The sequence below is a fragment of the Kogia breviceps genome, chromosome 5 (genome assembly GCF_026419965.1).
Source record: "Kogia breviceps isolate mKogBre1 chromosome 5, mKogBre1 haplotype 1, whole genome shotgun sequence".
Lineage (NCBI taxonomy): Eukaryota > Metazoa > Chordata > Mammalia > Artiodactyla > Physeteridae > Kogia > Kogia breviceps.
The window spans coordinates 77,926,196-77,953,263 of NC_081314.1; the positions used below are offsets into that span (position 1 = coordinate 77,926,196).

At 45.9% G+C, this 27,068-nt stretch overlaps 1 protein-coding gene across 2 annotated transcripts; it reads left to right on the forward strand.

Annotated features, from left to right (window-relative positions):
- Window positions 1-7,242: 7,242 nt before the first annotated feature.
- On the forward strand, window positions 7,243-26,571 carry PIGZ (phosphatidylinositol glycan anchor biosynthesis class Z). 2 transcript variants are annotated; one of them, XM_067034296.1, is made up of 5 exons: window positions 7,243-8,222; window positions 18,895-19,051; window positions 20,108-20,210; window positions 21,181-21,383; window positions 23,394-26,571. In XM_067034296.1, exons 4-5 carry the CDS (start codon window positions 21,266-21,268, stop codon window positions 24,959-24,961), a joined length of 1,686 nt encoding a protein of 561 aa, XP_066890397.1. In that variant the 5' UTR covers window positions 7,243-8,222; window positions 18,895-19,051; window positions 20,108-20,210; window positions 21,181-21,265; the 3' UTR covers window positions 24,962-26,571. The 2 variants fall into 2 exon arrangements, with proteins under 2 accessions (XP_066890397.1, XP_058920878.1); XM_059064895.2 differs by having other exon boundaries at window positions 7,817-8,164.
- The last annotated feature ends 497 nt before the right edge of the window (window positions 26,572-27,068 follow it).

A 27,068-nucleotide genomic window follows, 5' to 3' on the forward strand; every position in this document is an offset into this window, starting at 1 on the left:
TTTCTAGGTCCATCCATGTTGCTGCAAATGGCATTATTTCATTCTTTTTATGGCTGAGTATTATTCCATTGTATATATGTACCACATCTTCTTTACCCATTCATCTGTTGATAGACATTTGGGTTGCCTCCATGTCTTGGCTATTGTGAATAGTGCTGCTGTGAACACAGGGGTGCATGTGTCTTTTCAAATTATAGACTTGTTCAAATATTTTTTCCAGGAGTGGGATTGCTTGATCATATGGCAACTCTATTTTTAGTTTTTGAGGAACCTCCTTACTGTTCTCCATAGTGGCTGCACCAATTTACATTCCCACCAACAGTGTAGGAGGGTTCCCTTTTCTCCACAACCTCTCCAGCATTTATTATTTGTAGACCTTTGAATGATGGCCATTCTGACTGGTGTGAGGTGATACCTCATTGTAGTTTTGATTTGCATTTCTCTAATAATTAGCAATGTTGAACATCTTTTCACGTGCCTGTTGGCCATCTCTATGTCTTCTTTGGAGAAATATCTATTTAGGTCTTCTGCCCATTTTTTGATTGAGTTGTTGTTGTTGTTGAGTTGTATGAGCTGTTTGTATATTTTGGAAATTAAGCCCTTGTAAGTCACATCATTTGCAAATATTTTCTCCCAGCCCATAGGTTGTCTTTTTGTTTTGTTTATGGTTTCCTTTGCTGTACAGAAGCTTGTCAGTTTGATTAGGTCCCATTTGTTTATCTTTGTTTTATTTCTATTGCCTTGGGAGACTGACCTAAGAAAACATTGGTATGATTTATGCAGAGAATGTTTCACCTATATTCCCTTCTAGGAGTTTTATGGTGTCAGGTCTTATGTTTAAGTCTTTAAGCCATTTTGAGTTTATTTTTGTTTCTGCTATGAGGGAGTGTTCTAACTTCATTGATTTACATGTGGCTGTCCAACTTTGCCAACACTGCTCGCTGAAGAGACTGTCTTTTCCCCAGTGTATGTTCTTGCCTCCTTTGTTGAAGAGTAATTATTCATAGGTGTGTGGGTTTATTTCTGGGCTCTCTATTCTGTTCCATTGATCCATATTTCTGGTTTTAGCCAATACCATGCTGTTTTGATTACTGTAAGTTTATAGTATTGTCTGAAGTCTGGGAGGGTTATGCCTCCTGCTTTGTTCTTTTTTCTGAGGATTGCTTTGGCAATTCTGGGTCTTTTTTGGTTCCATATAAATTTTAGGAGTATTTGTTTTAGTTCTATGAAAAATGCCATGAGTAATCTGATAGGGATCACATTAAATCTGTAGATTGCTTTGTGTAGTATGGCCATTTTAATAATATTGATTCCTGCAATCCAAGAGCATGGGTTATCTTTCTGTTTCTTTGAATCACCTTCACATTCCTTTATTAATGTTTTATAGTTCTCAGTATATAAGTCTTCTCGTCCTTCGTGAGATTTATTCCTAAGTATTTTATTTTATTCTGCAATTTTAAAAGGGATTATTTGTTTTCAGTTCTTTTTTGATAATTCATTGTTAGTGTAAAGAAATGCAACCAACTTCTGTATGTCAATCTTGTATCCTGCTACTTTGCTGAATTTGTTTATCAGTTCTAGTAGTTTTTCTGTGGAGTGTTTACGGTTTTATATGTATAATATCATGTCATCTGCATATAATGACAATTTTAACTCTTCCCTTCCAATTTGGATACATTTTATCTCCTTTTCATGTCTATTTGCTGTGGCTAGGACTTCCAATACTATGTTGAATAGAAGTGGTGAGAATGGTCATCCTTGTCTTGTTCCAGATTTTAGTAGGAAGGCTTTCAACTTTTCACCATTGAGCGTTATATTGGCTGTGGGTTTGTCATAGATAGCTTTTATTATGTTGAGATATGTTCCTTCTATGCCCACTTTGGTAATAGTTTTTATCATAAATGGATGTTGAATTTTATCAAATGCTTTTTCTACATCTATTGAGATGATCATTTGATTTTTGTCTTGTCTTTTGTTGATGTGGTGTATCACACTGATTGATTTGCATATGTTGAACCATCCTTGCAACCCTGGGCTGGATCCAACTTGGTCGTGGTGTATGATCTTTTTAAGTGTTGGTTTATGGTTTGCTAATGTTTTGTTGAGAATTTTTGCATTTATATTCGTCAAAGATACTGACTTGTAATTTTCTTTTTTGCCGTGTCTTTGTCTGGTTTTGGTATCAGGGTGATGGTGGCTTCATAGAATGTCTTTGGGAGTGTTCCCCCCTCTTCAATCTTTTGGAAGAGTTTGAGAAGGATCAGTTTAAGTTCTTCTTTTTATGTTTGGTAGAATTCGCCTGTGAAGCCATCTGGTCCTGGACTTTTGTTTGTAGGGAGTTTTTTAAAATTACAGATTCTTAAATAGATTATTTTCTTCCATTAGTTTTTCTAACTAGCTGTTGTTTGTAAAGTGAAATCTATAGTTTCTGAATATTAATTTTAAATCAGACGTCTTACTGCATTATTTTGCTATTTATATTTTCTTTTTAATAAATGTTTTTTTTAAAAAAGCAGTTTTAGGTTCACAGCAAAATTGAATGGAAAATATAAAGGGTCCCCATATACCCCCTGCTCCCACCCTTCCCCTGCCACATACACAAGCTCCCTCACCATCAATATCCTACATCAGAGTGGTACATTTATTACAAATGATGAACCAACATTGACATATTACCAACCAAAATCTATAGTTTACATTAGAGTTCACTCTCTGTGTTGCACATTCTATGGGTTTTAACAAGTGCATAATGACATGTATCTATCATTATAGTATCACACAGAATAGTTGCCCTGGCCTAAAAATTCTGTACTCCATCTATTCATTCCTCCCCTGCCATGAACCTCTGGTAACCATTGATGTTTATACTACTTCTATAGTTTTGCCTTTTCCAGAATATTATACAGTTGAGATCAGTATACAGTTGGCTACAGTATGTAGCCTGTTTAGATTGGCTTCTTTCACTTAGCAATATGCACTTAAGCTTCCTCCATGTCTTTTCATGGTTTGATGGCTCACTTCTTTTTAGCACTGAATAATACTCCATTGCTTGCCTCTACCACAGTTTATTTATCCACTCATCTACTGAAGGACATCTTGGTTGCTACAGAGTTTTGGCAATCACAAATCAAGCTGCTATAAACATTTGTGTGTGCAGTTTTTCATGTGGACATAGGTTTTCAACTCATTTATGTACATACCAAGGAGCACAATGCTGGATTGTATGATAATAATATGTTTAGTTTTGTAAGGAACCACCAAACTGTCTTCCAGAGTAGCTGAACCCTTTTGCATTCCCATGAGCAACGAATGAGAGTTCCTATTGTGCCACATCCTCACCAGCATTTGGTGTTTAATACATTTTGAGTCAAATCTTTTGGGTTTTCCAGGTATAAAATTATGCTATCTGGAAATAATAATTTTTCCTCCTCCTTTCTGAGTTCTATACTTCTATGTTCTACTCTTGTCAAATCACATTGGCTACTACGTACAGAAAAATGGATGTAGCTGTAAAATAACAGCTGTAAAAGTGGACAAACCTCTCTTGTTCCTGACTTTGAGTTGGGAGAGCTTCTCTCTACTAAGCACAATGCTGCCTTTGATATTGAGATAAATATATTTTATCATGTTAAGGAAGTATACACCTACTCCTATTTTATTAAGAGTGTTTACCAAGATTCAGTTGTTGAATTTTTCGGCCTTTATAGAGGTCATCATATGATTCTCTTTTGATCTATTAATATGGTAAATTATATTGATGGATTTCCTAATATTAAATGATTCTCATATTTCTGGAAGATAGCTATTTTTTAAAATTACTTGAATTCTTCACACACAAAGCAACTTTCTTATTTGAACCCTTGTCTCTGAAAAAAAAAGTTAAATGTGCAAATACAAAGAAGCTACTCATCAAGTGCTCCTGTTCCTTTAATAGATCCAAGTTGATTTATATATGAAAAACCCGGTTCCCTATGGCTGGAGAGGCACAGAAAATGGCCCAAAGGAAACCCCTCCCCACCAATACAAATAATGAAGCTTTGCTTAGCTTAAGGTCAGACAAGGGGAGCTCTTTGCCTAAGGACCAACCCTGGGCCCAGGGAGCTATGAGTCCCGGAGCCCCATCTAGCCTTCAGGTGAGTCACTCCCACCTCTTAGGGTCACCAGTCAATTCTGTTAATGATTTGAGGTCTGTTTCTCAACTTCTTTCACTATGCTGGGGCCCCAAGGCCAGCACTCCTCATGAGGGAGTGAGGGAATGGGAAGCAAGGAACAAAGGTCAGTGTCATCTGGGCATAGTATGTACTTTGAGTTTCTTGGGAAATGGCTTTCTGGGCTCAGCAAGGAAATTTGAACTCATGGAAAATGGGAGACCTTCACTTCTACAGAGCAAATCCCTGTGATCACCAGCCTACTGCTTCTCTGTGTCTCTGGCTCTGTCCTTAACTCTGGTGCTGTCCTCCTGGCTCTCTCTTCCCAGCTTGGATGGGCCCTTGTCCCTAAGTCTCTGGCGGCAAGTCCAGCAGCCTAGGCTGTCCACATCATAGATACAGCCCAGGTTTCCTAAAGGCTTCAACTGGTGAGTCCCTGCTTTGCTGAGACAGAGCCAAAAGGAAACAGCCCAAGGCAGGCAGCACCACAAAACTTAGGCGGAACCATATGAAACTGTCAACAATCAGCTAGTTTTGACCTTCAAAAAACAGCACTGTTACATGGTTCAAACACAATGCTGCCTTTGAGACAGAAATAGTCACAGAACCAAATCTGTGGTGCCACCCAGTGGTCAGAGCAAGCAAATGGTGCTTGTTTCATTAATCATGATGGTGATGATAACAGAATAACATTTCCGCTATCTGAAATAACAGTTGGGAGTTCCCACTACGCACTAGGGGTTAGAGCTTTACACAAGTGATTATTTAATGCTATTGTGATTTATGGTAATAATTACTTATTTGTATATACTACAAAACAGCTCTTCTGAGGTAGGCAGTAGGTATTACTATCCCCATTTTATAGGTGAGAAAAATGAGGCTCAGGGGATTTAACCAAGTGATGCAGGATCACACAGCTGAGGGAGGCAGACCTAGGTCACACCCTTCACATCCTGTGGTTTCCTTTCCCATTTTAGGGAGAAGATGAGGCTTCCATGCTGGAAATCGAAACTCACGGAGGTCCCCAGGCAAAGCTGATCCCAGTGCACACACCTGATGTCTGAGCACTTCGTGTCATACAGGAGCAGAAGATGTTAGCAGAACCATTAAGGTAGGCCATTAAATAAATAGTTTTTAAAAATGATATTAAAAGAAGTTTATTAAAATTTTTTAAACTATAATTTTTTTAAAATTGGGATTTCCCTGGTGGCGCAGTGGTTAAGAATCTGCCTGCCAATGCAGGGGACATGGGTTGAAGCCCTGGTCTGGGAAGAACCCACATGCCACGGAGCAACTAAGCCCGTGAGCCACAACTACTGAGCCTGCGCGCTAAAGCCCACAAGCCACAACTACTAAGCCCACGAGCCACAACTACTGAGCCTGCGTGCCACAACTACTGAAGCCCACGCACCTAGAGCCTGTGCTCCACAACAAGGGAAGCTACCGCAATGAGAAGCCCGCGCATGCAACGAAGAGTAGCCCCCACTCACCGCAACTAGAGAAAGCCTGTGCACAGCAACGAAGACCCAATGCAGCCAAAAATAATAAATAAATCAATAAAATTAATTTTTAAAAAAAGAAAGAAAAATCACCACTAAAAAAAAATTGATGAAGTAATTGTCAGCTTAGTGAAGTTCACTCTGGAAAATTCTGTCTAAAAATTAATCAGGATTTGTGTAACTTGGATTAAGTGTTTTAATTCAAATCTTCCTTTGGGGTAAAAAGTGTCCTTTAAATCAAATGGCCAAATACTCCCTCCCATGATGCCATGGCTGCTTCCTCCCATCCTTTGCCTGGGGGCCAAGAGAAGAAGCTGCTTTGTTAGGCAGGCTGAGGAAATAGTAAAGCAGGCAGGATGCCCCCCACCACCAAGGCTCCTGAGCTGGTTGCACACAGCGAATCGGGAGGGCATCCCAATGGCCAAGCCATGGGATACTGGTCAGAACCATCCTGGCCGGAGAGGGCCAGGACTATTTCAAGTGACTTACCTCCAAGACATTAGAGCTTTGCGGTTTTCTAGAGACGACAGTGTCATTTTACAGGTGGAGAAGCTGGAGCACAGACAAAGGAATCAGCCTGCCCAGGGTCACACATCTGTCTAGTTGGTGGCAGAGCCAGGTCATTACCCAGGTGCTGACTCCCCATCCCAGCTCCTTCTAGCCCCTGGATGAGACGGGAAACACTGTTGCTACAACTGACCTGTGACTTGTGAGCTAGAAAAACCACAGGAGGACCTGAGCCAGGACCTCAGCTGTTCTGGAGCTTGCACCACCTGAGAATTTTGTCCCACCCCATGTGGGCCCAGGGCAGAGAGAGGAGGAACTGAAGACAGTTCCAGCACAGGCTCTGCACCTGTCTTTCAGTTTCCTAGAGTCTAGTCCTGATTTCAAGATGTTGACAAGGAGGAGGAGGAAGATGAACGAGGAGGGGGGACAAAGGAAGAGCAGGGGGGACTGGAGGACTGGAAGAAGGGGACCCTGACCAGAGAAGAGAAGGCCTCGGGGTTACGTGGGTGCACCTTCAGGCTTAGGAAGGGCTCTCATACCAGGCTGCTGCTTCTCATGTAAGCTTTGTATATCCATCTGAACTCTTTTAGCTGTGCCCATGTAGTACTTTGATTAAAAACATAGGCTAAAAAAGGAAAGACTTCAGTTAGACACAAGGAAACTGAAGGGTGACAAAGCCCTTCCCTGGCAAGTAGAGAGGTGAAGATCCCCAGGGGGCAGGGGGCCCAAGGGAGGGGCAGACAGCACCTTCCAGCTGGGCCAGATTGGGGGAAATGAGCCCTTGTCTATACTGTATTCAGTACTTAAAATATCTGGTGTTTACTGTATGTAGATAATATCTCAGCAAAGTAGGTAGGGGCTGTGTTGTTGTTTTTTAATGTGAGGGCTGCTGTGCAGCATGAAAGGGAATACAGGGGAAGGGACTCTGCTTAAGAACTTCCAAAAAACATTTGGGCACAGAGGGCAGGAGTCTCTCCTCTAGGCCAGGTCAGCCTCCCCCGGCAGGCTTAGTGAAACACTCCCGCGCTAGGGGGCAGTAGTCGCCGGCCACCACAATCCGTCCACAGCCCCGGGGAAACAGAGACCCCAGAGGGACCCGGGAGGCTACGAGACCCCCAGTGGCGCACCGAGCTCCGTCATGGAGCCCGCGAGTCGGGGGTAGATCACCCCACGGAGGGACCAGGAGCGGCGGGCTCGGCGGGCCTCGCGTCGGGGAAGGGAGCCTGGGCTCCCGGGCACATAGTGACCTCCTCCGGCCCTGGCTGTCGGGCAACCCTGGGCTAGTGACCTGTCCCCCACTTGTGGAATGCAGAGCGGGGAAGCGGCTCCCGCTGCTGCACTGTTTCCAGGGTGCAGTGCGCTGCGGCGGCGGCTGCAGAGAAGGAGCTGCGTCCGGGTGAAACCGACCCTGCGTCTTCGGCGCAAACCAGGCCCGCAGAGCCTGTCCTCCCTGACCTGCTCCACCAACAGAGCAGGTCATCTTAGCCGTAGCAAGACCCACCCACAGAGAACTCAGAAATTTTCCTTTTGAAAGACAAAGAAGTATGGCCTAGAAATGTTCTGCTTAATTGCCCCGCGTGCTAAAAAGGCGGCTCACCAGGCGTGGCTCGCCAAGGAGGGGGCTGCTAGGGGGAAGAGCTGGAAGCGGGGAGGGGAGAGACCAGCCACTGCCCGGCGTGCCACGGCCCAAGGGCCACCGGGGACCCTCCATCGTCCCCCCCACCCACCTCGCTGGAACTGCGAGGGACGCCTTGGGCGGCCCCGCCCGCCGGTGCGCTGGTCTCCAGCCCTCTCCTCCACACCTCCGCCCCGCCTGGCGCACTGCGTGCCTTGCCTAATTCCTTGGACCGGACAGAGAGGCGGTCGCTCTGAGGACACGCCGCTCGGCTCCAGCCCTTTGGTTGGGCGGCTCCAGCCCTTTGGTCGGGCGGCTCCGGACCCACCCCCTGTGCGGGCTCTTGTGGGGCCGGAAGCCGCCAGCGGGTCAGGTGCAGCTCGGAGCAGCGCTCGGTGAGTCGCCCAGGCAGCTCGGGAAGAGTTGATGGGGGTCAAGTGGGAAAGAGAGAAGGTAAGGGAGGAAGGCGATTGTTTCCATTCCTACCTTTGCTAGCTGCCCAGAGACCAGCAGAAGCTAGACTCGGGAGGCAAACAAGGGACCTTTGGCCTCCACATTTTCGGGGGCAACTTTCCTCAAACCGGGATCTCCTGGCTCTATGCACTGACGGGCCCCAATCTAGGGGAGACAGGAAGCTCCAAGTTTTCTTGGGAATGGGAAGGGAGGCTGTGGGTATCCTCCACTTTCGAGCGCTAGCTTTGGACCCAGACAGAGACCTAGACTTGAATCCTCTCCTACTACCGTGTTGTTGGGTGGTTCCGTAACTTTACTGAGCCTCACTTTCCCCGTCTATAAAATGGGAATATAATGCTACCTCCCAGGGTCCCTGTGAAGGTGAAGCCAAAAGACGCTACAAAGTGCTGAGCCTGAAACCTGTGAGCACAGGTCCGCATGTACCGGAGAAGAATCGCCACTTCCGGTCTCATGGGGTGCCCTTTGGGCCAGGCCTGTCCTCTCGAAGGGTGAGAGGATGGCCTCCCTGACCAGGAGTCACATGGGGGCACAGACAAGAGCCAAAGCCCTGTCACCAAGGCTGCTCCAGGAGACCCTGTGGCGCTCTGGTTGGTGGGTGTCCTGGCCTTTGCGTGGGATGCACGATATGACAAGGACAGTTTTCCTTAAGAAGGACATGCCCCACCGTACCTTCTCCCCAGAAGCCTTCACCTCAGGAAACTTGGAACCACTGTCGAGATCATTAACACCTGGAAACTCCCTGCTACAGAGCCAAGTTCCCATTTTCCAGGTGGGAACCACGAGGTCACATATGGTTAAATGATGTATGCTAGTTAATGGAGATACCTTACTCTCTTCCACTCTCCCTTATGTATGTTTAATGCCGTGTGTTGCATTCTCTGTTAATCAAAGGATAAACATGGGCCCGTTTGGGCAACCAGAGAAGGAGGTACCAGGGACAGACATTGCAATGCTTCCACGATGGGGCGCCCTGCAGGGTTTACTGCCACGCTCTGGGTCGAGGTGAGGATGAAATGCAACACCAAACAGGAAAATGGACTCAGGGAAGCCACTCTCACTGGGATGGACCCTGGAGTTTGGAACAAGACCTTGCCCACGAGGGACATGGTCCTGGCGCGTTTTGAGCCAGAGAAGACGCCTTCGGCTGCGGCGCACGGGCCTCCTTCAACAGCACTTCCTCCCATGCAGTCTTTAAAACCTGCGCCGAATACTGACTGGATCCAGAGAAGGGACTGAACCTTGGGCCCGCCGCCGTTTCCCATAAAGCAACGACCCTGCAGTTTTGTCAGGAAGAAGTTTAAGTTCGAAGGTAAAGACGTGCCTTGGAATGAGCCACATGCTATGACTGCCATTCTGGACCATGCTCATTCACAGTTGTGTCTCCAGGACACTATGCCACGCGCACAGTGGGCGGTAGAGAAAGGTGGGCACCAAGAGCCAGCCCCAGCCCTCTGACTCAGCGAGAAAGACAAGCGTCTCTGCCCAACCTTCCTGTCCTCTCCCTCCACTGATGTGATCTCTTCCCCACCTTCCTTCCCACCCACCCCAACCCGCGCCCGGTGTAGTGGTTTCTGCTTCTCTCTACCCCTGCCACTGAGATGGTCTCTCCCTGATGCCTGAGCTCTGACATCCCCCGCACACGCGCTGGATGCCCCTGACTGTGGTTATCGTCAACCCCTCCCCTGCTCCAGAGTCGAATCTCCGCAGTCCCGGGCGCTATCCCTTTATGCCAAAGCCTCTCGCTCCCGCGTCCTTGCAGACAACACTGGAGGACTTGGGATTTGCAGGATTTGGACCCCCCGCTGGGCAGCTCAGTGAGCTTATAGGCATAAATGAGCAGGCTTGCATACCGATTGGGTTTAGGTGAGTAGTTGCCATGCTCCATGCTGTTGGCTCCACCCCCCTAGAACACCCAGCAGGACGACTCCTCCAGCGTGGCCTCAGCCTGGGGAGCCAGACGCTGGTTGCGCAGCGGGGGTCTCCTTCTGAAGAACTCCCACACTTGTTAAGCTCAATGCCCTGCTACCTCCTCCAGGGATCCCCAACTCTATCCTTGACCCTAGCCCCGCAGTGGTCCCATGCAGGTGGGCTCAAGGCGCTGAGATGGATACGAATAGCTCCCAGAACTGGGGGTCCTCAGACAGTACAGAGAAGAAATCAGACGGTACCCACGGTCAGTGCACAGCACAGTGCAAGGCCTGGCACAGGGTGCTGCCAAAATGGGGTCAGGGAGAGCTTCTTGGGGGTCCAGGCAGTTTGTTTAATCCATCTTCACAACAGGCCTGAGGTAGGTTATACTCATTTTACAGATAAATTATACATTGGAGTTGAAAGATTAAGTGCTCTTTCACCATGACAGAGCAAGGATTTGAAACCGGATCTACTCAATGCCAAAGCTTGTCTTAACCTCCATATTATAAGCATATCCCACAAAGGAAGCAATGTGAGCAAAGAACAGAGGAGGAGACTACAGGAAAACGTAATGTTTCTGGAGCACCAAGCTCTGTACACAAAGGGGTGAGAGTGGAGGCTGGAGAGGATGCTGGGGGCCTTGGAGAGCTATGGAAGTCACAGTCAGGAATGTGGACTTGGTCCTGAGAGTGGTGAGGGGCTGACCCCCCACCCTGAGGTTTTATACAGGAAAGAAATGCACTCTCTCTGGCTGCAGTTAGGAGGGTGGGTGCAGGTCGGTGGGAGGAAAAGCAGAGAGGTGAGTGCCATGTACTCTAGATCTTGCTTCTGGATGTTTTTCTCATTATGCACACAGAGAAAATGATTCCTTTTGTATGACACACTGGGGTAATAAAGGAGAGGGCTGCTTGCAGCTAGAAGCAACCAACCCAGGGGCTCCAGCCATCTAAAGACCCTGCCCAGCCACCCCTATGGCTGAGGAATCTCAGGCAACATGTACCCCAATCACAGTGGACCTGGACTTAGGTAGAGACAGTGAAGAATGAAGAACAAGTGCTGGACTCAAAGGATGATTAGCAAGCAAAGTTAGTGTCACATAAAAGGTGTGAAGATGGGGCTTCCCTGGTGGCGCAGTGGTTAAGAATCCGCCTGCCAATGCAGGGGACACAGGTTGGAGCCCTGGTCCGGGAAGATCCCACATGCCGCGGAGCAACTAAGCCCGTGCGCCACAACTACTGAAGCCCGCACGCCTAGAGCCTGTGCTCCACAAGAGAATCCACTGCAATGAGAAGCCTGCACACTGCAATGAAGAGTAGCCTCTTCTCCCTGCAACTAGAGAAAGCCCGCGTGCAACAACGAAGACCCAATGAAGGCAAAATAAATAAATAAATTTTAAAAAAGAAAGGCGTGAAGATGGCAGATGACCCCTGGGTCTCTGGACTGAATAACTGGATAAATGAGTTCCCTCACTGCTGCAGGGAACATGGGGGGAGGGCTGGGTCATGGGGAAATGATGCGTTCTTTTTGGCTGCCCTGTGTTAGCGGGAGGTGCAGAAGCCCAACAGGAAGTAGATCAGGGTTCTGGAGTCAAACAGACGGGGTCCAACTCCTACATTCATTAGCCTACTCGTTCAGTTACCTTGAGCAAAAAACTTGATCTCTCTAAACCTTTTCTTTCATCTATAAGATAGGGATAAGAATAGAATTATAGGGTTGTGAGGAGAGTAAAATGAGATAATGTACGGTGCCTGGGATGCAATAGGTATCTAAAAATGGCAATTCTATTATTGTTTGTATTCATTATTATTATCAGTAAATCTGAAGCTCAGAAAAGAAACAATTTATGATGTCGTCAAAAGGAAACTGAAACCATGAGAATAAATAAGATGACCCAAAGAGTGTGGATGATGAGAAGGGAGCACTGACATTTCAGGAGTGGACAGAGGAAGAAGTACCTAAGAGGAAATGGTCAGAGAAGGAGGAAAGCCATCAATCAGAGCCTGGCATCATGGCAGCCACACACATGATGCAGCTACACAGATGATCCTCTGTCTCACTTCCTCCTTGCTAACAGAACCTGATGTTGTTAGGGTAAGCCCTCTCCTCTGGATGTCTGTGTGCCTCAAAGGAGGCAGCCCACAGCCCCAGCTCCCCTGCACTGGAAGGCGGATTCTTTACCACTGGACCACCAGGGAAGTCCCAAGTCTTTAAGCCAGTTTGAGTTTATTTTTGTGTATGGTGTGAGGGTTTGTTCTAACTTCATTGACTTACATGAGGCTGTCCCAACTTTCCCAACACCACTTGCTGAAGAGACTGTCTTTTCTCCATTGTATATTCTTGCCTCCTTTTTTGATGGTTAATTGACCACAGGTGTTGGGTTTACTTCTGGGCTCTATTCTGTTCCATTGATCTATATGTCTGTTTTTGTGCCGATACCATGCTATGTTCACTGTTGCAGCTTTGTAGTATTCTGTGAAGTCTTGGAGGGTTATGCCTCCAGTTTTGTTCTTTCTCCTCAGGATTGCTGTGGCAATTCTGGGTCTTTTGTGCTTCCATATAAATTTTAGGATTATTTGTTCTGGTGCTGTGAAAAATGTCATGGATATTTTGATAGAGATCACATTAAATCTGTGGATTGCTTTGGGTAGTATAGAACATGGCTGTTTCTTGTTCCAACCTAATATATATATATATATATATATATATATATATATATATATATATATATATATATATATATATAAAATTGTATGTGCATTGTAAGTGTGGGATCATTTTTAATCACATTATTGGCTCCAGGGATTTTTTTCTTTTGGAGGAGGTAGTGCCTAATCATGTGAATTCAGGCTGAAAACCTATATGAGGGTAGGCTTATGGATACAGACTCTCAGGAGAGATTGCCCTACCCCAATTCGATTAGCATCAGGATCCAAGAAAGGCAGTTTCCCTGAGAATTTGGACCCCAGAAAAACTTTAGATGTTGGAATTATCAGATCTAGCATATCAAATAAGTACCCTTAATATAATATAGTAAATAAAAGAGAGCCTTGAAAATATGACAAAAGAGGAAGCAGATGTAGAAAAAATCAAACAACTCCTAGAAATGAAAAATCAAAATTTAAAATTCAATAGATAGGTTTAACAGCTGATTAGATATAGCTGAGAAGATGATTAGGGACATGGAAGATAGAACAGAGGAACTTACTTGAACTAGAAACAAAAGATAGAAAGGCATGAAAGAAGAAAACACAGTATAAGATGGAAGAAATAAATATATCAATAATTGCACTAAATTTAAATATTTTGAAATAAAGCTGCATTTTAAAGACAAACATTGTCAGACTGGGTAAACAAAATCCAGCTATTTGTTCTTTACAAGAGACATATGAAAGTATAAATGTACAGAAAGTTTGAAAGTAAAGGGGTGGAAAATGATGTACTAGGTAAATACTAAATAAAAGAAAGGTCATATAGCTATAGGAGACAATATTTTAAGGGAAAAAACTTATTAGAGATAAAAAGATAACTGTATAATGATAAAATATTCAATTTTCCAATACAGTATAACAATTAAAAAAATAATGATATAACTTCAAAAATGAGCTGAAATGACAAAATTACATGGAAAATTAGTCAAGACCACTATCTCATGAGCTATTTCAACACACATTTCTGTGATTTTCTGTGAATAAGCAGTAGAAAATCATAAAGGACATAAAGGATTTGAGGAACACAATTAACAAGCATGATCTAATGAACATATATAGAACTCTATATCCAATAACTATCCAATATATGGTATTTTCAAGCATCCGTGGAATATCTACAAAACTGGACCATTAAAAATTAAATGCTGGGGGTGAGGGCATGAATAGACAGAGCACAGAAGTTTTTTAGGGCAGTGAAAATACTCTGTATAATACTATAATGGTGGATACATATCATTAAACATTTGTCCAAACCCGTAGAACGTACAACACCAAGAGTAAACAGTAATGGAAACGGAAGAATTTGGGTGACAATGATGTATAGATGTAGGTTCATCAGTTGTAACAACTGTACCACTCTGGCAGGGGAGATTGATAATGGGAGAGGTTATGCATGTATAGGGGTTGAGTGTATGTGGGAAACCTCTATACCTTCTTCTCAATTTTGCAGTGAACCTAAAACTGCTTTAAAAATATAAAGTCTTTTTTTTTAATTTTTATTTTTTTTTAAATTTATGGCTGTGTTGAGTCTTCGTTGCTGTGCGCAGGTTTTCTCTAGTTGCGGCGAGCTGGGGCTACTCTTCATGGCGGTGCACGGGCTTCTCATTGCGATGGCTTCTCTTGTTGCAGAGCACGGGCTCTCGTAGTTGCAGCACGTGGGCTCAGTAGTTGTGGAACACAGATTTAGTTGCTCCGTGACATGTGGGATCTTCCTGGACCAGGGATCGAACCCATATCCCCTGCATTGGCAGGTGGATTCTTAACCACTGCACCACCAGGGAAGTCCAAAAAATAAAGTCTTAATCAAAAAATCAACTGCTTCAGCCATAAAGCATTAGTCAAGGAAGAAATTACAATGGAATTAGAAAATATTTAGAAACAAGAGCTGATGAAAATATTACATAACAAAACCTATGGGATGCAGTTAATATAGTATTTAGAGAAATATATAACTTTAAATATTTCTCATAGAAAAGCTCAAAAATTAATAAGCTCAGAAGTTAAAGTCTCAAAATTAATGAGCTAAGTGTCCATATCAAAATAACACCCAAGGGACTTCCCTGGCGGTCCAGTGGTTAAGACTTTGCCTTCCAATGCAGGGGGTGCGGGTTTGATCCCTGGTCAGGGAGCTAAGATCCCACATGCCTCGGGGCCAAAAAACCAAAACATAAAGCGGAAGCGATATTGTAACAAATTCAATAAAGACTTTAAAAATGGTCCACATCAAAAAAAAAAAAAACCCAAAAAAGTAAAAGGAAGAAAAAAAACTATAGATAAGAAAACATTTTTAAAAGAAGATGAACAAAGCCAGAAGTTGATTTTTTTAAAATATTCATAAAATTGACAAAATTCTGGCGACAATGATCAAGAAACAAAAAGAAGGCACAAGTAACTAATATTAGGAATAGAAATGAGTTAAGAATACAAGCCACAAACTAGAAAAGGATATTTGTCATGCAATAAATATAAAGACTATATAAAGAATTCCTATACGGAGTAAGAAAAAGATAGACAGACAATGGTTCAAAAGGAAATCCACAGAAGAAACACTTCACAATCTTTTGAAAAGGTGTTTGGGAATTCCCGGGCAGTCCAGTGGTTAGGACTCTGTGCTTCCACTGCAGGGGGCACAGGTTCGATCCCTGGTCAGGGAACTAAGATACTGCATGCCTCGAGGCACAGCCAAAAAAGAAAAAGAAAAGGTGTTTAACCATATTAGTAATCAAGGAAATGCATGTTAATACCTATGAGATTCACAAAATCAAAACGTCAGACAATACCAAGTATAAATGAGCATATGGAACAGGGGCACTACACTATCTGCTAGCTGGTAGCAACCTTTGGAAAACAGTTGGCCTTATTTGAAGTTAAAAATGTGCACACCCATATGGATCTTTTGCCTAAAACACCTTTTTTTCTTAATCTTACTGAAAATATCTTTGTTTCTTTCTGAATCCTTTCTTCCTTTAACTACAACATTGATTTCTTCATTTTAATTTTAAATACATCCTTCTTATTCTCTTGATAATGGGATTTGACTTTCTCTTTTTTAATGGGGATTTATTCCCTCACCCAGCTTATATTAAACATTTTAGTATCAAGATCCCATTAAAAATTTATTGAGGACCCCAAAGAGCTTTTGTTTATGTGAGCTGTAGCTATTGCTATTTACCATATTAGAAATTAAAACTGAGAAATTTTTTAAAATAAAAAACTTTGCCTACCCTATGACTCAGGAATTCCATTTCTAGGTATGTACTTCAGAGAACTCTTGAATACAAATGTTTATAGCAGCATTATTACGAATAAAAAAGAAAAATCTTGTAACCCCCTGGAGGTAACCTAGTTGATAAACAACAGTAGAAGGGTAAGTAAATAAGCTTCAGTATATTCACCCAAGGGAATACCATATAGCAATGAAAGGAATTGCAGCTACAGAGAGCAATATGGCGAATACCATTATCAGAACATTGGGGAAAAAAAGCAACTCCTCAGTGAGTTACATAAAGAATTATCCCATTGATCTAACATTCAAACAGTTACAAACACTGAATTATTTAGGGTGTGATGGTCAGTTTTTTGTGTCTGTTTGTCTAGGCTAGAGTTCCCAGTTATTCAGTCAAACACTAATCTAAGTGTTGCTGTGAAGGTATTTTATAGATGTATGAAAGTCCATAATCAGTTGATTTTAGGTAAGGGGGATTATTCTAATCATAATCTGTATGGACCTGTTGCAATCAGCTAAAAGGCCTTCAGAGCACAACCAAGGCTTTCCCAATAAGAAGATACTCCCACTGTGGACTGCAGCTTGAGCTCCTGCCCAAAAGTTGCAGCCTGCCCTTCCCGATGGCCTACTCTGCAGATTTCGGACTTACCTAGCCAGCCCCACAAATGCATAAGCCAATTCCTTGCAATAAATCTTCTTAATATAGGTCTCCTACTGATTCTCTTTCTCTGACTGACAGATTTTGGTACTGGAGGTGGTTCTAGAGGAAGAGAATCTTAAGGATGAGTTTTCTGAATAGGTCCTGGATTTGCTGGAACTGTTTCTGTAGTCTGATTAGATTTAAAGGCACAAATGACTCTACTTCAAGTGGTAAAGAGGGTACTGGTAGTCCATGGAGTGATGATATTAGAGATATGAAAAATATCGCCATTGGATACTCCAGGCAAGGGTTTGGATGACCTTTGAACTTTTTTTTTTTTTTTTTTTTCTTTGGCGATGCCACGAGATTTGTGGGATCTTAGTTCCCCAACCAGGGATTGAACCTAGGCCCTCAGCAGTGAATGCACCGAGTTCTAACCACTGGACCACCAGGGAAATTTCCTGGGTGACCTTCGAACATTTTTGTCAAATTAAATAGTATAATGAGATTGGCTGGTGGTTCCTAACTCTGCTGGACAAATTGGGAAAAGAGAAGGATAAGCTCAAGGCTTTAAATTCCCAGCTCAAGATCCTCATAAAATGACCCAAAAGCTGGCCGAAAAACAAACCCTGTATCTCACTCTGTGAGTGGCTGAATTATAATGCAAATTGAATTCCCAGTCTCAATGGTATCTACTGTTAAAGTGAGGGCACTGATTGTGAAGAGATGGGACACTGCAAATTGGAATGAGGACAAGTAGGAAGACCCCAAGAGAGATGGGGATGTTGAGTCCCTCAATTCTGGTGAGACTTTTCGAGCAGTAGAGGCAGACTTTCCACTGGCATTTGAGGGGATTAACCCTGCATTGGAAACTGTAATGGCCTCCCCAAAGCAGCTGCTTTGCAAGATAGTGCTGTTGCTCCTCAGGACCCACTCCTACCACTCCCTTTGCTTCTAGACCTACAATTAGACTCAAGTCCCAGCATGTCCCTAAAGGTGAAGTGTAAAGCAGGAGGAGGTGTGCTATTCACCAAAAGACTGCATGATTTTCCCAATTTATACAGACAAAGCCAGGGAATATGAGATTGGAATGTTAGAGTGGAGTACTTCTGTAAGACCTGCTCGTCAGCCCCAGCAAGGTGCAGAGGACACATTTTTCACCACAACACAGAGGAATACTTACAAAGGTGGGAGAGACTATTAATACCAGCAAAGGAATGATGTCCCTCTCACCCCTGCAGCCTCACGCCACCAAGCCTGGCAGAGAAGAGAAGGGCCAAGACTCACCTTTATCGGTACTTTTCTTAGTTCCTCTGATCAGACCAGCGTGTCATGCACCCAACCCTGAACCAATTAGTGTGGCCAGTGGGATGGGAAATGTTATTTGGCTTAAACAATTCAGGGTCTATACCTGGGTTGGGGATGGGATCAAATCCCAAGCCACAGGGCTTCCCTGGTGACGCAGTGGTTGAGAGTCCGCCTGCCGATGCAGGGGACGCGGGTTCGTGCCCCGGTCCGGGAAGATCCCACATGCCGCGGAGCGGCTGGGCCCATGAGCCATGGCCGCTGAGCCTACGCGGCCGGAGTCTGTGCTCCGCAACGGGAGAGGCCACAACGGTGAGAGGCCCGCGTACCGCAAAAAAAAAAATCCCAAGCCACATAGCTGAAAATAGGTGATGGTGGTGAGGAGTACAGTTCTGAGTGGGAATTCTGACTACGATTAACTGGAAAGGGGGAATAGATGGTGGGCACTAAACAGGATGAATTTCCTCTGTTGCTGCAGAAGCAAAATACTACAGACTCAGGACCCAGACTTGCTATGTAACTACTCACACCAGGGCAGGGCAGGCTGGGTTTCTGTGTTCCCTATCAGTGTAATGGATTTGGTGTTTTAATCTAATCATGTAGTAAAAGTTCCATACTTGAAAAAAAAGTTCCAAACTTGAGAAAAGCTTCAAACACATGCATAAATGTATCTTGACAATCGGACTATACCAAATCCTGTTTATTATCGTAGTCAGTAGAAGTGCTGGTTTTGAGGATCTCCTAGTGTTGGAGGAGGTCATACAGAGGATGTTGACCCACGAGCGGGACCCCGGCAACTGGAGGCCCCTCACCCCCTCCCCATCCTTGGAATGTGTGCTCTGCTTGTCTTCCTCACACTAGAAGCTGCCCAAGGACACAGCTTTGAGATAGTCATGTGGTGCTGAGACCATCTGGACGTTGTACATGATGAAGCCCAGTTCAGTCCTCTGTAAACTTCAAGATCCTGGCAGGCAGGTGTGGAGATCTGTTCATCTTGCAGCCACCCAAGACAAGCTTGGTAAGTAGGTTCTCTTGCTTCTTAAACCTGCCACCTACCAATCTGCAGTGGTTTGCCTCTTTCTTCAGTCTCTCCCTGCCCTTCACCTATGGGGCCAGTTTCAGAAGCTCCCATGGAGGTTGCAAACTAACACCTAGGTGTCTGGAGCAGCATGGATTATTATTTGTGCCTCAACTAAAAGTAGTAACAGCTTTTAGCTTCGGTCACTTATACATGCAAACTCTGTATACTAAGTGCCCTCCACGCATCAGCTCTTAAATCTCCCTCAACCCTGTGAGCTTGATATTATTATCTGACTTTCCTGATAAGGAATCTGAGGTTTAGGGATATAGGCAGCTCGTCCAAGGTAACACAGCTACTAATGGCAGGGTTGGAATCTGAACCAGGCCTATAGGACCGCAAAGTTTGTCCTGTATGATGGGCATCGTGCTTTGCCCCTACCCCTATCTCCACCCCACACCCCTGCCCTGTCCTGCAGTATCATATTGGCTATTAATGAAAAAAAAGAATTCTGATTCAACCTTTGCTTCCCAATGCTAAGTTTGGCCTCATCTCCTACCTGAAAACTCTAAAAGTCAGGATATTCACTGGCTCTGGAAAAATAGTCTGCACAATTCAGTTGCAAAGTTTGAGCAGAGGCTTCAAAACTCATCTTTTAAGCTCTATGAGGTTTTAGTATCAGGAAGCTCCTTGTCAACATCTGCCAGATTCCTATTCTGTTGCTTCACTTTGTCTTGTCTCCTCTGTTATGACTTGATGTCATACCTGAGAACAATAGCTGTTTATGGTCAAGCTTTAAAATATCAAAGTCAGGAAGTCAGGGAACCGTATGTATTTCTGGAGGAGTAACAAACATGTTGTCAGATTTGTTTTTCTATGCACCCATGATAATATACTGGTGTTGATAAAAAAGTCCATCATGCCGTGGACTCAGATTCCCACTGATCTTTGAGTCAAGGGAGTGAGAACCTCCACCAAGAGGAGTCTGTTTGGGCTGCTTTAACAAGATACTACAGACAGGGTGGCTTTTAAACAACATAACTTTATTTCTCACAGTTCTGGAGGCCGGAAGTCTGAGATCAGTGTGCCAGCATAATGAAGGCCTTCTTCCTGGTTCATAACCAGCAACTTCTCCCTGTGTCCTCACATGGTGGAAGAGGTGAGGGAGCTCTTTTTTTTTTTTTTTAATATTTATTTATTTTTATTTATTTCGGCTGTGCTGGGTCTTAGTTGCAGCATGCTGACTTCTTAGTTGCATCATGTACGTGGGATCTAGTTCCCCGACCAGGGATCAAACCCAGGCCCCCTGCATTGGGAGCGAGGAGTCTTACCCACTCGACCACCAGGGAAGTCCCGGAGGGAGCTCTTTTATAAACAGGTGGTGTCTCTTTTATAAGAACACTAACCCCATTCATGAGGGCTCCACCTTCATGACCTAAGCAGCTCCCAAAGGCCCCACCTCCTGATACCATTAGAATTTCAGAATTAGAATTTCAACATATAAATTTGGGGAGGGGGTGGGCACAAATATTCAAACCACAGCAGTGTTTCCATCACCTTCCAAAAGGTAGGATCCAGGATTTGTGAAAGTTGGAGGGAGTGACTGAAGACCGACCATGGGGTTGAATGTAGTTCGTTTTTGCAAAGAAATGGATGGAATCCATTGAGGTTCCTAAGCTTTCAGAAGTGTAAGAGCCAGGCTGCCATGCTTGCTTGTGAATAGGAGCTGGTGAATAGGATGGGGCTGTGAGACCCAGATTTGGAAGGTACCCTAATCCTACTTGCAAATGTCATATTTAGACACTTAGCAAAATGTCATATTAGGAAAAATATTTAGCAAATGCCATATATAGACACTTAGCAAATATGGTTAGCAAGTAACCAGGTTACTCAAACAGAGGCCTCAGTTTCCCCATCTGTAAAATGGAGATAATATGACCCACTGCCCCAGACTGTGGAAAGGATTAATTGAGATATGGATGTTAAGTTCCTGGCATTTAGCAGGTACTTAGTAAATAGCAGCTATTATTACTAACATTTTTATTGTGTGTAGACCCATATTGAGTTTGTTCAGACAACTGAACATATAATTTATAATAACTAACAAATGTTATGCTCCTCATATGCAGGTCTGTGGAACCAGAATAGCATCTGTAGCAGCTGAAGTCATCCTAGGCTCTTGGCCCTGTGTCCTGGCAGCAATTTGATACGAAGATGGCAGCCAGGGTGCTGTGGGGCAGCCTCAGCCTGCTCCGCCTGGTGTGGTGTCTCCTTCCGCAAACGGGCTACGTGCACCCAGATGAGTTCTTCCAGTCTCCTGAGGTCATGGCAGGTAAAGCTCCCCACGTGTGGTTACGATAAGCTGCAGCAAAGTCTGGTCAAAGAGCTGATTGGCTATTTAGTGCGGAGGGAGAAAAATGTCTGTGCAGATGAGCAGTAAATCGACAAGCCTCTTTGGCATAAGAATTTGGGAGTGGGGACTTCGCATCTCCTTCCTGAGTGGTGACATTGACCTAAATGATACCGATGAAATGCCAGCCTCTTTGACATCTTCCTGCTTATAACAACAGTACAGGTCATTCAGAACAAAAGCTATTTTGGGCTTCTCAGTGGAAGGATTTTAGAGTTGGGCTTCCCCAGTGATTGGGGAAACTTACACAGGGCTGTGACATAAAATAATAATGAAACTTTTCTTCTGTAGGTTCATGTGATGGCTGAGGGAACCCAGACCTAGAATGCTCACTTGTTAGAACTTAACTTCTAGGTGGTATAGGACACATAATGAAGATGGTTGCTGGAAACCTTGAGGCCTTTCAGATGCTGTGGTCACAAGGCTTCCTCCTTATGGTTCAAGATGGCTGCTTGTGCTCCAGGCATCAGGTCTGACACCAAGTCTTTCCCGCCATCAGAGAAGAGATAGGCGTGCCTACTTTCTTTAAGGGCATATTTTGAAAGTCACATACTTTTTGCCCATTCCATCCCATTGGTCAGAATGTATCATGTGACCACACATACCTGCAAACGGAAGCTAAAAAATATAGTGTTTATATCTGACCAAATGCCCAGCTAAAGAGACTAAGGATAAAGGAAGGAATGGATATTGACTGGAGAGATAACAGCTATCTCTGCCACAGGGCTCAACAGGTGGATTTGTTTTTAAAGTTGAAAGGTCCAGTTTATTTTTCCACCCACCCCCTGTTTTTTTTTAACCTGAGCCAGTAAAAAGCAGCCAGACTGATCTGATCTGAGGTTTTCTGTTTCCCTTTCACTTTCTGACATAGAGAGAAAAAAACTGCCAAAAGGCCAGAAGAATAAGGAGAAGCAAAGAGTCTTAGACAACCAGCAGTGTTATCAAGTGTGAGATGTTGTAGAGCTTGGAGCTAAGATGCAGAAATTAAGAGTTCATTTTCCTCACCCCCACCCCTCAGAGCTCTGGGACAGTGGGGCACAGAGTCACAGACTAGCCCCAGGCAGCAAGTAATTTTAATTACATGAGTATATTCTTAATCTTAAACATTAAGAATCACAGACAAAACCAGTCGCTTTTGACCATAACCACAGTTGCTCATTCCCTTCCCCCACTCTCACACTGGCTGTCCTGGGTAACAGTCATAATCACGGAGATGCGTTTTTGACTCTTGACTTTGGAGACTTTAGAACTCAAGGAGAGGAATGGGGCCTCCCCCTGCTCCTCCTCATACATCCTGCCCAGGACACACTGTTACCTCACTTCCCAGGTGTGGGCTGCGTAACCAACCATCACAGACCTAGAAGCTGAAAACTGGCAGCTCACAGTTCTGTAAATCAGAAGTCCAGCCTGGGCTCTCTGCTCAGGGTACCATAAGGTATGGGCTGGGCTGAGTTCTTGTCTGGAAGCTCTGGGAGAAAATCTGCTTCCAAGACGATTCTTGCTGTTGAACAGATTTAGTTCATTGAGGCTATGGAACCTAAAGTCCCATTTCCTTGCTTGCTGTAAGCCAAGGGCTGCTCTCAGCTCCCAGAGGCCACCCACATTCCTTGCCAACTGCCCCTTCCACCTTTAAGCCAGCAAATCCTTCTCACCTCTGATGTCCTCTTCTGCCACCAGCTGGAGAAAACTCTCTGACTTAAAGGGCTCATGTGATTTTTGTCACACGCATCTGGGTGATCTCCGTATCTTAGGGTCAGCTGACCCCTGTGACGTAACCTAATCACAGGAGTGAACTCTGTCATCTTCCTAGTCCCAGGGATTATGTCCAGCATGTACACCAGTGGGCTGGAAAATCTTGGGGGCCATCCTAGGATTTTGTCCGTCATATCCTCTGCGCTGGGACCTGGCTCACCTCTCCTTCTCTCTCTGCAGAGGACGTCCTGGGCATAAAGGCCGCGCGGCCCTGGGAGTTTCACCCCAGCAGCCCCTGCCGTACAGTGGTCTTCCCACTGCTGACCTCTGGCTCTGCCTTCTGGCTGCTCAGGCTCTGGGAAGAGTGGGGGCCGTGGCCTGGCCCGGTGAGTGGCTATGTGCTGCTGGTCGGGCCCCGCCTCCTCCTCGCTTCCCTCTCCTTTGCCCTGGACTTGGCCGTGTACCACCTAGCCCCACGCTGGGGGGCGGAGCGCTGGAACGCCCTGGTCCTGCTGTCTGGTTCCTACGTCACCTTGGTCTTCTACACAAGGACCTTCTCCAATGCCATTGAGGGGCTGCTCTTTGCGTGGCTGCTGGTACTGGTATCCCCCCGTGTAGCTGGGAGCTGCACTGCCAAGAAGCCTGCTCCAGGCCCGTCGTGGCACAGTTGGCTTCTTGGGGGTGTCATGGCTGCTGGCTTCTTCAACCGGCCCACCTTTCTGGCCTTTGCTCTGGTCCCCCTCTACCTCTGGGGTACGTACGGAGCCACAAACCCCAGCTTCAAGTCGCTGACCAAGGAAGCCCTGGTGCTGCTCCCAGGGGCAACCCTCACAGCAGTGGGGTTTGTGGCTGTGGACAGCTGCTATTTCTCCAGTCCATCTAGACCCAGTACCCTTGTCCTTACACCTGCCAACTTCTTGTACTACAACCTGGATCCCGTAAACCTGGCGAGGCATGGCACACACATGCGGCTCACTCACCTGGCGGTCAATGGCTTCCTGCTCTTTGGGGTGCTGCATGCCCACGCCCTGCAGGCTGCGTGGCAACAGCTGCGAGCCTGCCTCCAGGCCTTCACACAGATGGGCTTCCCGAGGGCACTGGCTGCCCGGAGCCTGCAGTCCAGCCCCAGGTCTCACCTCCTGCTCCTCTACTTCATGCCCCTGGCCCTGCTGTCTGCCTTTAGCCACCAGGAGGCTCGGTTCCTAATCCCCCTCCTGGTCCCCCTCGTCCTGCTTTGTAGTCTACAGACCCAACTGGCACCCTGCAAGGGCACCCTGGTCCTTTTCAATGCCCTGGGTGCTGTCTTCTTCGGCTGCCTGCACCAGGGGGGCCTAGTGCCTGGTCTGGGACACCTGGAGCAGGTGGTTCGTGCTCCTGTGCTCTCGCATGTACCCACCCACTACACACTCCTCTTCACCCACACCTACATGCCCCCCCGGCACCTCCTGCACCTCCCGGGCCTGGGCTCGCCTGTGGAGGTGGTGGACATGGGCGGGGCTGAGGACCAGCTCCTGTGCCAAGCTCTCAGCAACCTCACCAGACAACCAGGCTGCCACATGGCTGGTGGGCCGTGGCTCTGCCGCCTTTTTGTGGTGACCCCTGGCACCACCAGGTCTGCCATGAAGAAGTGCAGCTTCCCCCTCAGGAGTGAGACACTCATCTTTCCCCACTTGACTCTGGAGGACCCACCGGCCCTGTCCTCCCTGCTGAGTGGGGCTTGGAGGTACCATCTCAGCCTTCACATCCTGGAGCTGGGGGAGAAGCCTGACAATATGACAGAAAAGCCCCTGCCCAAGACTCAGCCATAGGTGAAGGCGCTACTCCACCTTCTAGGTAGACAGCTGGGTTGGGACAGAGCCCTGACTCTCTTCCTTCCCTTTCCCTTCCAGAATCCCCACCTCTACTGTGCACAGCTTTTGACTGCTCCACCTTCTCGGTAAACTGACACCCATCTTCCCTCACAAACCAAAGATCTGACCAGTTGCAGTCCTGATGCCAAGGTCCCCAAAGAACCTGGTGTAATCAACGACACAAAATGCCTGTTCCTGCCCTATTCCTTCCAGCCACTGTGATGTTTTAAACATATAAATAGCACCTGACTGTGAAAGGAGACAACAATCTCCTAATGACTTTCCTGAATGACTCCCCCCAAACCTTCCAGGATGCCTTACCTCTTGCTGTCATGACAACCCTTTGGCTTCCTAGATACCTGGAAGGAGGCAGTGTAGTGATGTAGAAAGAGCAGGTAGCTCATATTCAGAAGAGTTAGTTCTCGTCCCTGGTCTGCTACACACTGGCTACGTAATCTTAAGAAAGCCCCTTCCCCTCACCCAGACTGTTTTCCAATCTGTACGATGGATCAGAAGGTCTCTGAGGTGTCTGCCAGCTAACACTGTGTCATTCCTGGGTCTGCAGCACATGTTCCCTGGCCAGACAGGCATGTCTCTCCCAAAGCTCTGTAAGCATAGAAGCGGGTGTGGTGTATTTAATGGCACTTCAGGGCCTACCGTCTCAGTGCTTGGTTATTACCAAAAAAAGTAGTTCTGGAACTTTTCTCCCCACCCTCTTACTCCTGTCCCTGAGAGAGGTGATGGAACGTTTCTGCATCTCACCCTTGAGGGACCAAGGAGCCCAGATGTTCTCCCTCCTCAGTTGGCCCCAGTGGGAATGGAGACAGAAGGCTCAGTCAGTATCTGGTGGCACTTGAGCACAAAACCTTAAATGTGGTCTGGTCACTCTCCAAGCTCAAAGCTTCTGTCTGAAGCCCCTTCACAGGATCGAGAGCAGACCCCGGGCCAAACCCACACCTGCTGCCCTGGTGGAAGCCATCACACCGGGTTATGTTGCTCCTCACAACACAGGGCACCCCCGCCCAGTCCGCTGGGAACACGAGGAGCTGTGGCACTAAGCTTGTCCTCGTTCTCCCTCCTCACGCCCCTGCCATCTCATGAGAACAAGAGGCACCCAGGCCACTGAGAGCAGTACGCTGGAGGAGCACGGAGTAGGCGGCCAAACCTATACAACCGGCCAAACCCGAGCGCTTTTCTAGTCCCGCCTTCTGCTGGCTAAAGCCTTGGGTCATCTTAAAGCTCCACCCACCACAGGCAAGCTGCTCTGCGGCTGCTGGCTAGGGTCCTAGTGCCACACTTTCCTCAGGACTCCAGCCCCAAGGGAGAGGAAAGTCAGTGCCATGCTAGTAAATGTTTAGCAACCCGTTCTCTAAGGGCAAACTAGCCCCCATTTGCAGTGTTTTCCGATTTGTGTGGTGTAAGTATTCTCACCGTGGCTGATTTCAAACTACTAAAATGATGTTACTCGACTTGGGAGGAGATGCCAAGGATCTCTCTCCTGAGCTGGCTGTAGCACACTCCTGGATATTTCCCTCTTTAAAACTCTATAGTACCTGTTCATGACAGTTCATTGTTGTTTTGGTTGGTTTGTTACGAACTTCAGATTGCTCTTCCTACCTATAGTGCTTAGCATCATCTCTGGCACCCAACAGCACTTATTTACTTTGCAGCCAAAGATGGCTTTTCTGCCCAACAGATAAAACCAAGTGTCACCTTGAGAGCCCCCCCCCCCAGATTCGAAGGTCCCAAATTCCTCTGGGCTTCTTGGGACTTCTCTTCCCTTCCCCAGTTGGGTTCACAACCTCAGAATTCCCTGGAGGAGCTGTTGGTGTAGCAGTCTGTGTAGACTGTAGTGATCTGACCTCTAACAAATTTGTAAAGTGTTGGTATCTAGATTTGTGTGGCACCAAGGGGTGGTTTGGAATTGTCCTGCAGGATAGTGGAGTTACTTCCCTGCTTCACTTTCTGACAAAGCTCAGAAGAGCCTGAAAGGTATGTTGGGAGATTGTTGCCACTGGGGGTGGTGGGATGAGAAGCCACTGACCACAAACACTGGAGGCTTCTC